Source organism: Cannabis sativa, chromosome 2 (assembly GCF_029168945.1).
Source record: "Cannabis sativa cultivar Pink pepper isolate KNU-18-1 chromosome 2, ASM2916894v1, whole genome shotgun sequence".
NCBI classification, from domain to species: Eukaryota; Viridiplantae; Streptophyta; class Magnoliopsida; order Rosales; family Cannabaceae; genus Cannabis; species Cannabis sativa.
Genome location: NC_083602.1, coordinates 70,278,846 through 70,296,092, shown reverse-complemented (window position 1 = coordinate 70,296,092; position 17,247 = coordinate 70,278,846). Strand labels below are relative to the sequence as shown.

Genomic DNA, 17,247 nt, shown 5'->3' with positions numbered 1-17,247 from the left:
TTCGAATGCCTATATTGATGTGTGAGTTACTATTGAAGGGATGAACGAGTGGCGCTTTATTGGTATGTATGGTGAACCAAATAAAAGTCGTCGTTTTTCTACTTCGAATCTTTTGCATACTCTAGTTGCTAACTCTACTTTGCCATGGTGTGTGACGGGTGATCTAAATAATGTTCTCTCACATGATGATAAAAAAGGAGGTAATAGATATCCTGAATTTTTAATTCAAGGTTTTCAGCAAGCTTTGGCGGATAGTGGTCTTGAGGATATGGAGTTATGTGGCTATCCTTTTACCTGGGAGCGTGGAAGGGGTACTACTTATTGCATTGAAGTTTGATTGGATAAGGGGCTAACTAATCTTGCTTGGTTGAACATGTTCTCATCTACTAAACTTCACAACCTTGAAATATCTACTTCGGTTCATGCCCCGATTCTTATGGAGCTGGTTCCTACTGCTGGCTACCATTTTTCTAAACAGTTTCGGTTTGAGAATGCGTGGTTAAGGGAGCCTCTTTACTTTCAAGTTATTAAGGATAGCTGGGAGCTTTGTGGGAATGATGAGGTTATGAATAAAGTGAGTTTTTGTGGACAACAGCTGTGTGTTTGGGGAAAGGAGTTCACAGGCAACTTTATAGATAGAATTAAAAAGTGTCGCAATGAGGTCCAAAGGCGGAAGTTGGGTTGAGATGATGTCTCTGTTGCAAATTATAAACAAGCAAGGAAGAACTTATTCGAAGCTTATATTGAACTGGAGGTATTTTGGCGCCAAAGATCGAAGCAGTTATGGTTGCAAGAAGGGGACAACAATAGCAAGTTTTTTCATGCCTCAGCTACTAATAGAAGATGGTATAATTTTGTTACAAAGCTTAAGGATCAATCTGGTGCTGGGGTGGATTGGAATAGTGGCCTAGATCTGCTTATGGTTAATTATTTCAATGACCTTTTTTCTTCTTCTCAAACCGATTAGAGAAAGGTTACTAGAAGTGTGCAAAGTCGTGTTTCTTTTGAGCAAAATGCCGAGCTACTGCTGCCAGTTTCAGAGGAGGAAGTTCGCAAAGCGTTGTTTCAAATGCATCCAGACAAGTCTTTAGGTCCTGATGGAATTACCGTGGTTTTTTTTTTCAAAAGAGTTGGCCGATTGTTAAAGGTCACATTATTAAAATGGTAAGGCAGTTTTTTCACCATGGTTTATTTCCTCCAGATCTGAATAAAACTATTCTGATTTTTATGCCTAAAAAGAAGCATCCTATGGATATGGGGGACTTGAGACCCATTGGTTTATGCAACGTGTTACATAAGATTGTGTCCAAAGTGGTGGCTAATAGACTTAAGAATGTTATGCCAACTGTCATATCTGACACTCAAAGTGTGTTCTTACAAGGTCGTTTAATTTCGGATAATATTATGATTGCTTATGAGATTATGCATCATTTGAAAAGAAAACGAAGAGGGAGGGATTGCTATATGGCTCTCAAACTTGATGTTAGTAAAGCTTATGATAAACTTGAGTGGGGTTATCTCCGTGCTAAGATGGAAAGGATGGGCTTTGATGGGCGATGGATAAACTTGGTTATGCAATGTGTTTGTTCAGTCTCGTATACTATCTTGCATGGTGGGAAGGAGTTGCGACCTATTGCTGCTCAATAGGGTTTGCGTCAAGGTGATCTGTTATCGCCTTACCTATTTATTTTATGTGCTGAAGGCTTCTCTAGTTTGCTGCGAAGTTATGAGCAAAGTTGTTCGCTCACGGGTTGTAAGATTGCTCGAGGTGCGCCAATCATTTCTCATATACTTTTTGCGGACGATAGTTATATTTATTGTAAAGCTACTAAGGATGAATCGCATAATGTTAAGGAGCTTTTGCACACTTATGAGGTGGTTTTGGGTCAAAGAATTAATTTTACTAAGTCCTCCGTGTTCTTGAGCAACAATACAAATTGTGATCTTCAAGATGCTATTTGTGTTTCGTTGGAAATCTATGAAGCTCATGAAAATGGGTACTATCTGGGTCTTCCATGTTCGGTTGGGAGGAACAAGAATGCTATCCTTGGGTTTCTTAAGGACAAGCTTCATAAGAGGATTCAAGGTTGGGAGGGTCGTATATTGTCTTGTGCGGGAAAGGAGGTCTTGTTGAAATCTATAGCTCAAGCCTTGCCAAATTATGCCATGAATGTTTTTCTTTTGCTTTTGGAAACTTGTAAGGAGTTAAGTAGACTTATGGCTAAGTTTTGGTGACATTCGGACTCTAGTAGTGGGAAGGGTATAAGTTGGATGAGTTAGGATAGGTTGTGTCGTCATAAGCATGCAGGGGGATTGGGTTTTAGATATTTGAGATGTGAAGACTCGGTTTGATCGAGTCAAACCTATTATATATATAATAAATAAATGAATAAAATAACATGTATGTTTATATATATATAGAGCAATTTGCGGCGAAACCCCCTTATGTTTTGATTTTTATACACTTAACCCCCTTATCTTTATTTTTGGTGGCAAAACCCCCTTATGTTTTAATTTTTATACACTTAACCCCCTTATCTTTCTTTTTGGTGGCAAAACCCCCTTATGTTTTAATTTTTATACACTTAACCCCTCTATCTTTTGTTTTGGTGGCAAAACCCTTCAGTTTACTTTTCTTTGCAAATTTAAAGTTTTAGTTAAATATTACCGTTAAATACTAACTGGATTACTACTGTATCGACTTCGAGGTTTTACCGTTACATATACAAAGGTGTATACAGTGGTCATCCAGTTGATATTTAACGGTAATATTTAACTGGCGTGTCAAATTTGCAAAGAAAAATTAACATAAGGGGGTTTTGCCACAAAAAAAAGATAAGGGGGTTAAGTGCATAAAGATTAAAACATAAGGGGGTTTTGCCACAAAAAAAAAGATAAGGGGGTTAAGTGTATAAAAATTAAAACATAAGGGGGTTTTACCACCAAAAATAAAGATAAGGGGGTTAAGTGTATAAAAATCAAAACATAAAGGGGTTTAGCCGCAAATTGCTCATATATATATATAAAAATCAATATCAGATTTTGAAAAAAACCCACCTCTATCGTGTCTTTCTCTCCCTCTTTCTTTCTCTTTCTCTCTCTTCGAGCTTCAAAGAAAACCCACAAACCACCATCACCACCATTCTCCGGCGACCCACCTTTGGCCACCGACCAACCCCGCGTGCCGGACAAAATGAACCCCCTAGTGCCAGCGACCTCACCCCTAAAGTGGCGCCACTCCTTTCGCCACCGTTAGTTTGTGATCGCAAGTCAAAGTTCGGTGATTCAAACTTTGAAAAGATTTTTCGGTCACCTCCGGTGTCTGTTTGACGAGTCGTCTTCACCACTAGACTCAGCTCATCGAGGAGAACAACCTACACTAAACCATTTTGCCCAGCTCGCTACTTTTTCCTGTGATATTTTTATAGCTCCGCCCCTTTTCGGCGATTTTCTGGCGACATCGTGTACAGTTTTGACAAACGGTCGACATGGGTGTGATCTACTCGTCGAGGTGGTCGTTTTGATATACACTACCCTTATTTTCAGTGACATTTCCGGTACACCAATTTTTACTGCCACCGAATGTTAATGTGCACCACTTAGGTGAGGCTTCAGAACTCCAAATTTTAAATAGTCATATTATATGTTGTTGGACTCGGTTTGGAATGTAGAATGCAATGATGATGATTATTTAACCATTTGATGGTATTGGTGAGAGTAATATGTAAGATTGGACTAAACAATTGGAGCTCGGGACTTGAGAGCTTAAGATTGTCTTTTGGACAAAGTTTAACGACTTGTGAGTGGTAGGGACTCAACTTGATTATTTGACTTGATTTTTATATGTGTTGTAAAACATTGAACATATTCAAAATTTTTATGATTTGCAAATTGTTTGAAAAATCAAAAACTTAATCTTTGTATTTTTTTGGACTGTTTTGGGGCACTGAGTGCCAAATATATTTTTGTGTACAAATATTTATGGAGGTTATGATTTTTGGGTTTATTCAAAATACAGATGTTATGTTGCCGAATTTTCTAAAAAATAAAAACGAATATGTTCTTTTGTTATGCTTATTATTTGCATGCTTTGGTTATACTGATGAGAGCCATTGTAACGCCCTAACATTTAGGCACGCTACCCAAGATGATTATGAAACCCTAATCCCCTAAATGGGATTACTAATAAAATGAGCGTGGAAATTAAACTTTAAACAAAAACGGAATAAAAATAAACTTGTAATAATTTTAACTTTACAAACAAAAGTTACATATTTTGGGATCCCAAAAATTGTTTTACAAAATATTACAAGTCTTTTCCCTTAGCCGACCTAAGCGACAAAACAGAGTTACAAAAGTTTCAACATTAGTAGACCTCAACCCGCTTGGTCTAGTGTGGCCCGAACATGTACATTCATCGTCCAGCTCCTACACTCATGGCTGATTAGAAACCGATTTACCCTTTCCTGCACAGTAGAGCACTCGTGAGCCAAGCCCAGCAAGACAGTATAACTATCAATAATCATAATTAACACATCGCATAAATATTAATGCCATTATATTTTTTTTCGTATGACACAGACCCGCGTGTTACGCTCACACGCCTAGTTATGTCTATGTGGTATAGACCTACGTGTTACGCTCACACATCTATTTACATTAAGGCCTTAGAACGGTTCATCTCGGTTCTAATACCGAGTCCAACCTGATTATGTCTTGAACACATAACCCTTTACTTCAATATACATTTATATACATCATGGCATAACAATTACATATTAATAATTTACTTGGGTAATAACCCTAAGCCAATAAACCGCTCACTTTAGAGTAATAACTCTAATCTTGGTTTCTAGTTTCTCATATATATATCACAGTCTATATAAGCGCCATTGCGCATATCTCTACGTGCTAACAACTGTCTTACCTGATGTCCCGCAAATATGGAGATTCCAAATCACCCAGTGCTTCTGACCAAGTGACGGTAATACTAGTCACAAACCCGGAATACACAAGTATAGGATTAACCCCTAAATTCATTTCCAAAAATTATAAAATTGGCATTTAAATTCCAAATATTCACATAGAGCTCGGAAAGAGCTTTCCAACGATATAAAGAACATCCCAAACGGAGTCCCGAATCAAAAGTTATGACCAAAATAAAAACCCGAAAAAAACACAACACACTGCCATAAAATGGCCGCGGCTACTGGGTTTAAAACTCCAGGAAACCGAGTTTCCAGCCACGAAAATGCATCCAAAAATACCAATTTTTCATGTTATATCAACCCACAATCATACCAAACTTTTACCTAGCATAAACCAAGTAATTAGAGAGAAATTACACCTAAGTCACTCTCCAACAACACCAAAAACCAGCAACATAAAAATCAGCATTTTACAATGAATTTCAGCCTCTTAAACTCATCCATTTCAACCCAAACATGCTTCAATCCGACATAACCTCTTATACAATTAAACAACCACAAAAGGAAGTTAAACCACAAATTATTAAGCTTAAAATTTCAGTCCACATGCATAGAAATTCAGATTTAACAACATGAAATCAAAACTCCAAACCTAGAGCAAAATTCATCATAAGTTCCTAATCAAGAACTTGAACCTTCAAGCAACTTTCAAGCAAGCATCAAACTTATTTTTCCAGCAACAACACATCGAACAAAAACTTGAATTTAAACATGAAAATTACCCTAAAAGTTCATCTAGAACTCAACCAACATAATCCATTACAAAATCAAGCAATTCACACCCAAATTTCTCAAGATTAATATTGATTCTCCCCACATGCAAACCAAGAACATCATACACTTTTTTTTTTCATGATTTTGAACAATAAATTTCAGCAAGAAAAATCAACAAATAAAAGGGGTAAGAACTACCTCAAGCTCCGAACAAAGCTAAGCACAAAACCCACCAAGAATTCAAGCTTTCAAGATGAAGAAAAGAGGGAGAGGGGGTTCAGCTAGGGCAGAGGAAAAAGCCCAGAAATTTTCCTTTTTAAGATGCAAAAAAATAACTCTTTTCAATCTCAATCACAAAAGCCACAAACCCCAAGCTTGAATCCAAGCAAGCACAACCCAAAATCAAGAGTTAAAATGAGTTTTGAGAGGAAAGGGGGTTCAGCCAAAGGGCTGGGAAAAATGCAGAAAAAATAAATCTTTATTTTGCTTAAAATCCCTTTTATGAACCTTACTTCAAAATGGCAAAATTACTCAATTGCCCTTAAGGCTATAAAACACCCACATAAACACTTCAACGGTAAAATAGCCACTTGCACACACACAAATAAACTCAAATAATTTTCAGATTATTTCCACATAAATAAAATACCAATAATTAAACCCAAAATTGTATTTTGGCCCAGAACCCGGTTCGGCCCGAAATACCCGGTTGTGACTATACCGCGCCAACTTGTCAGAACACACCTGCAAAAAGGACAACACAAGCATACTATAATAATATAGTCCATAAGCACGTAAATAAATTAATTTTACTATTTTACCCTTCTCGGGTCAAAATTACTAAAATGCCCCTAGCTCACCTACGTGGTCTTAACATATCATATCTCATATTAATTCACATATAATAAATTATATAACAATATAATTCGAAAATAATACTCAATTAACCAGTTAGGGTTCTGCTAATCCATTTTCTTAATTCCAGGGTATTACAGCCATCTTGATCATGTTCGGTGCATATTGTTGTTTCACGACCTAGTCTCTGTGTCATCATAGGTAGATAAGGTGTGTACTCACCTGTAGGTGAAAGACCTAGAATCTGTACAGTGAGTGAATTAAATTTGAGGCCCGGTATTATGGTGGATGTCAGATGCAACTATCCGATTTTGGATGTCGTTTCTATGATTGGTATTGAGAGCTAGGGTTCTAGTGGACGGTGTGATATGCATTTGATGCTTCATTTTGTGATTCTTTGTGGTCTCTCTACTTTATTTATATATTTTGATACTGGTGATGAGATATTTTATTTTAACAAAGCTAACCATGCAGGAATTTTATTAAACCAAGGGTCCTTTGATATTAGTTGTCTTCCTACTGGGCTTTATAAGCTCGCCCCCTATTTTCTCCCCTTCCAGGAACTCAGTTTGATGCTAGTAGATGAGGATGATACCGTTAAGGAAGAAAGTAGTTATTAGTTTAGTCTTATTCTACTCTTTAATCTTCTAATGAAACGGAGTTTGTATTTAAGCTGAAATGGATGGTCTGGATGACTTATATTAGCTATGTACTAGTTAGAAATGAGGAATGATGGATGTTAGGTATTATTTTGGTATTTTATTGACTTATTAAGTCTATATATTTGGTGATTACATATCTGTGTGGATATTAATGTTACTAATATTTTGTTACTAATATTTTCTTATTAATATAGGAGTTAATCCATTACTTTCAAATTAGTATTTTGTGATATAAAATAAAGGATCATCTATAAGCTTTATATTTCTACAAGGGTCAAAGTGTGACCTTTGACCACCCAAGTTATGGATATTACACATCTGCCATGGCCTAGGGCTTGGGTCGTGACAGAAAAATAGTATCAGAGCATTGGGTTTAATTACCTCTGAGTGTGTCAGCAAATAGTTTAGATTTATTTTAAATAATAATAGTAATAAGTATCTTGGTATTTATATGTATAAGACATATTTATATTATTAGCATCCAATCCTCGCTAACCAATTAGCTTTTGGTTCTCATACTTAAGAAAATACCTCCAAAAGGAAGGAAGACAAGGAGAACGGTTGGAGAAGACTCCCCTCAAGCTAATGTCCAACCTTCACAAGCTGAATTCCCTATGAACGCCCTTTTCGAAGCCTTAAAGGCAGTTCCCACTCAACAGATGGATCCTGCCGCTCAACGAAGTCATCATTTTCAAATCTTTCATTGGATCCATGTGTCTGAGTTTGAGGGTGGACAAGATCCCATAGTAGCTGAAAGGTGGTTGAGGTAGATAAAGAAAAATTTCAACACAACACCTGAGGAATATCAAGTTACTTTTGATGTGTCCAAGTTAGAGGGTGGTGCAACAGATTGGTGGGAAACCTTGTCCAAAACAAGGGAAACTGATGGGGTTACTTGGCGAGATTTTGAGGAAGTCTTCAAGGAATAATATTTTAGTCCATCTCACAGGAGGGCTCTGATTGGAGTATTTGATGGTTTAAGACAAGGGGATATGATTGTGAATGAGTTTTACATGAAGTTTTTAGAGCTATCCTCTTATGCATATCCTGGTGTTGTGACCAACCCTTGGTGATTGAACAGTTCATGCGTCATTTGAGGCTTGCGATACGTGGTCCAATAGCCCCTTTGACCTTAAACAACCTGACTAAGTGTATGACAGCAGCCTTGCGAACTGAGGCTCATGTAGAAGGGAATGAGAAGAAGAACACAAGCCTTAGGAACTGAACTTCACTTGAAAACTGCCCATCATCCACAAATAGATGGACAGTCTGAGAGGACCATACAGACTTTGGAAGGCATGCTTCGCTCTTGTGTTTTGGATTTTGGAGGTAGTTGGGGAGAACACTTGTTACTAGTGGAATTCACATACAACAATAGCTACCAAGCCAATATAGGTATGGTTCCCTATGAGGCCTTATATGGGAGACCATGCAGATCGCCATTGTGTTGGGCAGAACCAGATGAGCATGTCACTATTGGACCCCAGATTATCACTAGTGCAACTGAAAAGATTAAGGGAATCAAAGAAAGACTTAAGGTTGTTCAGAGTCGTCAGAAAAGCTATGCCGATCTCCATCGAGGGGAAGTTGAGTTTGATGTTGGTGATTATGTCTTCTTGAAAGTTACTCCTATGCGTGGTGTAACGAGATTTGGAGTGAAGGGTAAGCTAGCCTCGAGGTATATTGGATCTTTTTAAGGTTATCGAGAGGATTGGGGAGGTCGCTTACTGATTAAACTTACCAGGACAGTTGGGACATGTTCATAATGTGTTCCATATGTGTATGTTGAGGAAGTATACTCCAGATTCGTTACATGTTATTGAGTATGAGGCTATCCCTCTTCAGGAAGATGTGACTTATGAAGAACAACCTGTCAAAATCTTGGCAAGAGAGCTAAAAGTGTAAAAGAACAGAGAGATTCCAGTAGTCAAGGTCTTATGGAAAAATAATAGAGAAGACGAGGCTACTAGGGAGTTAGAGTCTGAGATGTATATGAAGTATCCTCACTTGTTTAATTTTCAACCTGAGGTTGTACTTTAAAATTTCGGGACGAAAAATCTGTAAGGAGGGAAGAATGTGAAGGATCGGTTCGACCGAGTTAAACCTATTATATATATAATAAATAAATGAATAAAATAACATATATGTATATATATATATATAAAATCAATATTAGATTTCAAAAAAACCCCACCCCTATCGTGGCTCTCTCTCGCTCTCTCTTTCTCTTTCTCTCTCTTCAAGCTTCAAAGAAAACCCACAAACCACCATCACCACCACTCTCCGGTGACCCACCTCCGACCACTGACCAACCCCACACGCTGGACAAAATGAACCCCTAGTGCCAGCGACCTCACCCCCCAAGTGGCACCACTCCTTTCACCACCGTTAGCTTGGGATCGCAAGTCAAAGTTTGGTGATTCAAACTTTGAACGGATTTTCCTGTCTCCTTCGGTGTCCGTTTGACGAGTCGTCTTCACCACTAGACTCAGCTCGTCGAGGAGAACAACCTACAATAAACCATTTCGCCCAGCTCGCTACTTTTCCGGTGACATTTTTATAGCTCCGCCCCTTTCCAACGACTTTTCGGCAACATCGTGTGCTGTTTTGACAAACGGTCTACATGGGTGTGATCTACTCGTCGAGGTGGTCGTTTTGATATACACTAGCCCTATTTTCAGTGACGTTTCCGGTACACCAATTTTTATCGCCACCGATTGTTAATGTGCACCGCTTAGGTGAGGCTTCAGAACTCCAAATTTTAAATATAGTCATATTATATGTTGTTGGACTCGGTTTTGAATGTAAAATGCGATGATGATAATTATTTAACCATTTGATGGTATATGTGAGAGTAATATGTAAGATTGGGAGAGCTTAAGATTATCTTTTGGACAAAGTTTAACGACTTGGGAGAGGTAGGGACTCAACTTGATTAATGGACTTGATTTTTATATGTGTTGTATAACATTGGACATATTCAAAATTTTATGATTTACAAATTGTTTGAAAAATTTAAAACTTAATCTGCGTATTTTTCTGGACTGTTATGGAGCACTGAGTGCCAAATATATTTTTGTGTGCAAATATTTATGCAGGTTATGATTTTTGGGTTTATTCAAAATACAGCTGTTATGCTGCCGAATTTTCTAGAAAATAAAAAGGAATATGTTCTTTTGTTATGCTTATTATTTTCCTGCTTTGGTTATACTTATGGGAGCCATGTTGATCATGTTCGGTGCATATTGTTGTTTCATGGACTAATTTTTGTGTCATCATAAGTAGATTAGGTGTGGACTCACTTATAGGTGAAAGATCTAGAACTAGTATAGGAAGTGAATTAAATCTGAGCCCCGGTATTATGGTGGATGTCAGATGCGACTACCCGGTTTTGGATGTCGTTTCTATGATTGGTATTGAGAGCTAGGGGTCTAGTGGACGGTGTGATATGCATTTGATGCTTGATTTTGTGATTCTTTGTGTGCTCTCTATTTTGTTTATACATTTTGATATTGGTGATGAGTTATTTTATTTTTACAAAGCTAACCATGCAGGAATTTTATTAAACCAAGGGTCTTTTGATATTAGTTGTTTTCCTATTGGGCTTTATAAGCTCACCCCATATTTTCTCCCCTTCCAGGAACTCAGTTTGATGCTAGCGGATGAGGATGGTACCGTTGAGAAAAAAAGTCGTTATTAGTTTAGTTTATTCTACTCTTTAATCTTCTAATGAAACAGAGTTTGTATTTAAGCTGAAATGGATGGTCTGGATGGAAAGCTATGTACTAGTTAGAAATGAAGAATAATGGATGCTAGGTATTATTTTTGTATTTTATTGACTTATTAAATCTATCTATTTGGTGATTACATAACTGTGGGGATATTAGTGTTCTTTTATATTAATGAGTGGTCCTGATTTTGTTACTAATATTTTCTTATTAATATAGTAGTTAATCCATTATTTTCAAATTAGTATCTTTCTACAAGGGTCAAAGTGTGACCTTTGACCACCCAAGTTATGGATATTACATATCTGCCACAGCCTAGGGCTCGGGTCGTCACATGAGAGATTTTAATTTGGCTCTTTTAGGGAAGCAATTCTGGCAACTTTTGGTGAATGACAGTTCGTTGGTCAGTAGGATATACAAGGCAAAGTACTATGCACATGGTAGTTTATTCTCAGCTGAGTTGGGAGATAACCCAAGCTTTATTTGGCAAATCATCATGGAAGCTAAAAGCCTGATATACTCGGGAGCTCAAAGAACTATAACTAATGGGGTGAATGTCTCAATTCTTGATGACCCTTGGCTCCCTCATAACACTAATGGCTTTGTTGAAACAAGGCATCTTGCTCTTGTTAATAAAATTTTTAGTTGCCTATTTCAGATGGATATTCAGGCCTAGGATGAAGATGTGGTAAGAGATCTCTTTGTGGCTCGTGACCAAGACCTGATATTTAGCATTCAGCTTAGTGACTCAGCTGTTAGAGATGGATGGAGTTGGAAGTTTGAGACTTGTGGCCAGTATTCAGTCAAAAGTGCCTATAAGTTCTTGCAGGAAACAAAAGGAGCTTGAAGTGTGGATGGCAATACAGGTTTTTGGAAGACTTTATGGTCGTTAAATGTTCCTCTAAAGGTCAGTAACTTCTTATGGAGAGCGACATCGAGTGTCCTTCCAACGTGTTTTCAGCTTCCAAAATGTCATGTCCCTGTTAATGTTGCCTGTCCTTTGTGCAATGTTGCTATATAAACTGTGCATCACACCTTGGTGGAGTGTGAGTTTGCTACAACTACCTGGAATCACAGCTTGGTGGATGTTGGGGGCGGGTCTGCAATATTTAGCAGCTGGCTACTGGTGTTATTCAGTAGGGGACATGTTAGTGAGATGGAGGAAGCGGCTGTGGTGAGTTGGGCTATTTGGCGTGCAAGGAATAATTTTGTTTGGCAACAAAAGAGTTGGGTTCCATCAGCAAAAAACATGCTTGATCAGTATAGATGTGCTCAAGGTAGAAAGGGTCTTTCTTTGTCTCCTTTGAATGAAAGGGGCGACATTCTGAGCATTGGAATGCACCTATGTTACATAAGATCAAAGTTAATGTTGACAGGGCTTTGTTTGATCAGGAGGGTCAGTTTGGTGTGGGTTGCGTATCTCGGGATCATCATGGTAATATGTTAGAAGCTTTCACTAAGGGAATGATTGGTCGTGTTCAACCTGAAATTCCGGAAATAATAGGCATCAAAGAAGCTTTAAGTTGGATTTCATATCATCCATGGGACCACGTTATTTTGGAAACGGATAGCTTGGTCTATGTCCAAGCTATCTGATGTCGCCTAATTAGTTACACTGCGGTCGCGGTAGTAAACGGGCTATGTCGTATCCACAGGGAGGTAAATTACTACTAAAGATTAATATAAATAGAAAATGATATAAATGTGAATGAACTAAAAATAATAAAATGATGAGTGAGAGAGAATGATCTAATAAAGAGCTTGGCAAGGTAGAAATATAGTTATGCAAATCCTATTCTAATATCGATATTAATTCAAAACACAGTTGTAATTTTACACAATTAATTACAACTGGAAGATGTATATAATAAAAGCGCAAATTAAATAATCTTAAATAAATTGAATCTCACCTCTAACTTGACAGCATATCATATTATATATATCATAAATCGACAAAATACCACTATTGGCAAAATGCAGTAAACGACATACAATATAATAAATATACCAAAATATTAATAGCCTAACTTACATAAGAAAAGCATGACTGAACTTATATAAAAGATACTATTATCTTTAGAAGAAAAATTAGAAGATGAAAAATAATTTTATAAATGAGATATGGAGATGAAGCACAAAAGAATTAATTTCAATATAAAGAATAAAAAGTACAATAGCTACACTCTAACCTCACCAATATTACTATTTTAATATACTCATTTTTGTCACTAAAATAAGTATAAATAAAATAATAATAAGAGAGAAAAATAAAATACCAAAGTGATTTTCCACTTTCTCTAAAATCTGATGCCTTTTACATTGGATTTGGGTCCTATTTATAGTACCGATTTACTCTGAATGCGTATAAAATCGTGTACAAATAAGTGGGAGAGATAGCTCAAAAAGCTGAGAAATTGGTGTTGAGCAGCTGATGAACGTGGCCCACATCAGTCATTATGCTTGCATAAATTGGAGAAATTGTCAGAGTTGGATTGGAAGTTACTTGAACGTGGGTCTGCCTGTGGTGGATCACGCCAATGTAATTGATGAGAATGATGAGCTTGACAATTGAACTTGGGCTTTGGATTTAGGATAATACAAAGACAACTTTCCAACAAATCATGAAACTATGATATATGCTAGGCCATAATAAAGAGTCCAAGTATTTGGACAAATGATCTATTAGGCCTTTGAAATAAAATCTCGGCTCAGTGAATATCATACCTAGAAAGAGTAAAATAAAAGTAAAGCCAAAGCTAGTATAAGAAAAAAACTTCCTGTCGATCAATTTAACTCCACGCAAGTTATTACATCATGTGTGATGCTTTGCTCTTTTAATTGTTGTATCTTGAACTTCTCATTTAATTTTTATGTACACCACTATGCTTAAATCTAAAAAATAACACAAAAATTAAAGTAAATTAAATATTTCCATTTAAATAAAGTTTACCATTAGAAATAAGAAATATTTAATTTATATTAATAATATGTACATAAATAAGAGCTTAAAATGTACAAATTTGAGTCTTAATCACTATCCAAAGTAATTTTTCTATGGTTTGTCAATTTGGTTTACTTGTTCAAGATCGATGTCCGTAATTTGCTTTTTGTTTTTCCATATATTGAGTTGTATTTTATTAAACGATCTGCAAATAAGTTGGTTTATTACTTGGCCAGAGAGTCTTGTTTCTCTACAGGTTGTGTGCTTCAGTTGGAAGATTGTTCCACTGAAGTACGCTCTATTGTTTTGAACGAAATTCTTAATTAATAAATCTTTTGATCTTATTTTAAAAAAAAAAAAAAAAAAAAATAAATAACAAGAGTATAACATATAAATAATATTGTATTTTCGGTAAATAAAATCATAAAAACTATAAAAATATTTTAAATTTTGTAAAATTGTATTTTTGTAATTTTATACCATTTGACATATCAATGAGCTTATTAGTAGTGATTATCTTGTTTTGACAAACGTACATAGTCACATACATGTTTTCTACAGAAAAATCTTTACTAATTTCATTATGTCATATATAATTAAGCGACACGACATCCTTATAATATATATCTATTCTATATAAAGTGTGCTTATATAATTGAATTCTTGGTTTATGAGAAATTCAGTGACTTTTTATTTATATATAATAAAATAATAAAATAAAAATAAAACAAATCCCTAATATTTGATTACGAAACGTAGTCGATAGATTCGAACTGATATTGAAACAAATCTTGGTTAAAGTTTTTAGTAAAGATAATATTTTGTATTTTAAATTTGATGTCATTTTTCTCCATTAGAAATATGCAAGAATGGGGCAGCAAAGACAGAGCTGCCAATTCCATCTGTGGCTGTTGACATAATTACAATGAACTCTAAATGATTGTACCAAATAATAAGGCAATGGATATTGGATTGTAGGGTCTTCGGCCAATTCAAGGTTTCAAATTTATTTAGGCACTATGTGTGGCACTTGGTCGATTAATTCTCAAGCTTCAGGCATTTTTGAATCATTCTGTACATGACGATTTATAAAATATATATACCAAAAAAGATTAAAAAGAATGGGTTAACAATTATATATCTTCAATTTATTTTATTCTTTGAATCATTTTGTTAAACATATCTCTTTGTGAGCCAATTCAACAAACATGTGTATTAAATTAGAGAAACTGATAAGTATTTATAGAAAGAATAAATCCTTGCAAATGTCACGACAGTAACCCAAAACGAAATCAATTCAAACTCATATGAAACTGCAACCATAGAAAATATATGTAACATACTACTGTTAAAAAAGCTATTCAACAAAAATCCAATAACAAATTTCATCTTTTTAAAAAATAAATAAATAAAGAAGAATAAGATAAACCCACTTGATTGTTTGGTCAATTATAGAGATCTCCAAAGATAATAAGAAAAATCCAGAAGATCTAGAGCGAGAAAATGGGGATTGGCCGAAGACCCTACAATCCAATATCCAATGGCATCAAATGCTAGGTAAGATTTTAAATTTGATTTTAGGTTTTAGGTTAATTGTTATGTTATTGAGAATGAAATTCCAGATTTTGTTTTTCTATTTTGTGTGATTTTGGATGTAGGATGTGATTGTTTTATTTTGTGTGATTTTAAGAAGAATATTGTAGCTACACATTTTACAAAAAAATTAAATAGTCATAAAATCAAATACTCATAAAATCAAATACACATAAAATCAAATACACATACTATTATAGCTACACATTTTACAAAAAAATTAAATTTTTGTAGACTATATTTATAATAATTATCATACTTACTCTATTTTAAGGGTGGGGAGTAACGAAACAGAAATTAAAAACGCAATAGCAAACTGCTTGACATATGAATCTTCTCCAAAATGTTTTGTTGGATTACACGAAATAGTGACTAACATCCAAATTTCAGAGTTGACGAAAAATCTGCAACTGAATGAGGTAAAAACTACTACAATATTTACTTTATAAAACTTTTGTTTCAATATCTTACTATTATTAACACCATTTGATTTGGATGTAGAAAATATATTTTTGGATTGAGGCGGCAATAAAAATAACTGATACTCTCCAGAATATTTATTACATATCATGTGACGCATGTCATAAGAAAATAGATTTATACAATCGCGATGAAAAAATCATATGTGACAAGCCAACATGCGGCCAAGAATGATTTCCTACACCACGGTATATTACAAAAAACTTATGATGTTATTGATATTAAGTTAAAATTAAAAAAGACACTCACAATCTTATTATGCATTTTACAGTGCTATAGCATATGTTGAACTTGATGACAATACAAAGAGCCTATCTGTTGTCATGTTCGCAGATATTGTGGAAAAAATATTTTCGTGTACTGCTGCCAAACTAATGAAATATACTGCAGGTGTAGTTTTTAAAAAATAAAATAGTTTTACATGCCTTTCATAAGTTGATTTTTTAATTAATTAAATAAATTATGCACACCATGTCTAATCATCTTAAATAAAAATACATCACTGTTTGCAGGAACACCGCCGCTTTGTCGACACTACCATATTTAATTTATCAACGAAAAATGGACAATTCAGATATATGCGAACCCGACTAGAATGAAAAGTGCAAAATACAAAAATTATACTATTGTCTCTATCGAAGCAAATGAAGATCGAAATCCACTAATGACTATCATTAGTTTTCTTATCTACAATTTTTAGACTAATGCTATCTTCAATTATCAACAATTTAGAGATTGATTATTAATTTTCTTTTTATCTTACACTCATTTAAGTAATATTTTTTAAATCATCAAGCTTTCTTAAACACTAATATATTGCATTCGGTATTCACTTTTAATTTTTAACATTATAAACTATAATATATTTAGATACACATAATAATAATCTCACCTAATAACTAATAATATTTTTTCTTTAATTTTTATTCGTATCACTTTCAAATAACATTAAAAAACCTAGCATAAAATTTAGTGTACGTGCCTCGCACGTAACTATTTACTAGTATATATATATATAACTGAATATTTATAGCCTAATGATAAATATATAAATGTATATATATGTACATATACTTGGAGCACTGAAAAGCTATTAATTATCAAAAGTGGTAAAAAGAAAAAATGATTAGAATATCTTACCATTGAGTTTATTATTATGATAAAGAGTTGACCATATATATGTATAGATGCTGTGATATTTTGAAGCATGTTGTACATTTGTGTAGCTCGTTAATATTACTAAAGAAAATACATATACCGATATATATACATATACAAAGCTCTGG

At 34.9% G+C, this 17,247-nt stretch overlaps 1 protein-coding gene across 1 annotated transcript; it reads left to right on the top strand.

The window, feature by feature from the left end:
• The first annotated feature begins 373 nt into the window (after nucleotides 1–373).
• Nucleotides 374–2,235, top strand: LOC115720145 (uncharacterized). Its single transcript, XM_030649303.2, has 5 exons — nucleotides 374–623; nucleotides 717–922; nucleotides 968–1,111; nucleotides 1,240–1,612; nucleotides 1,703–2,235. Exons 1-5 carry the CDS (start codon nucleotides 374–376, stop codon nucleotides 2,233–2,235), a joined length of 1,506 nt encoding a protein of 501 aa, XP_030505163.2.
• Nucleotides 2,236–17,247: the final 15,012 nt, after the last annotated feature.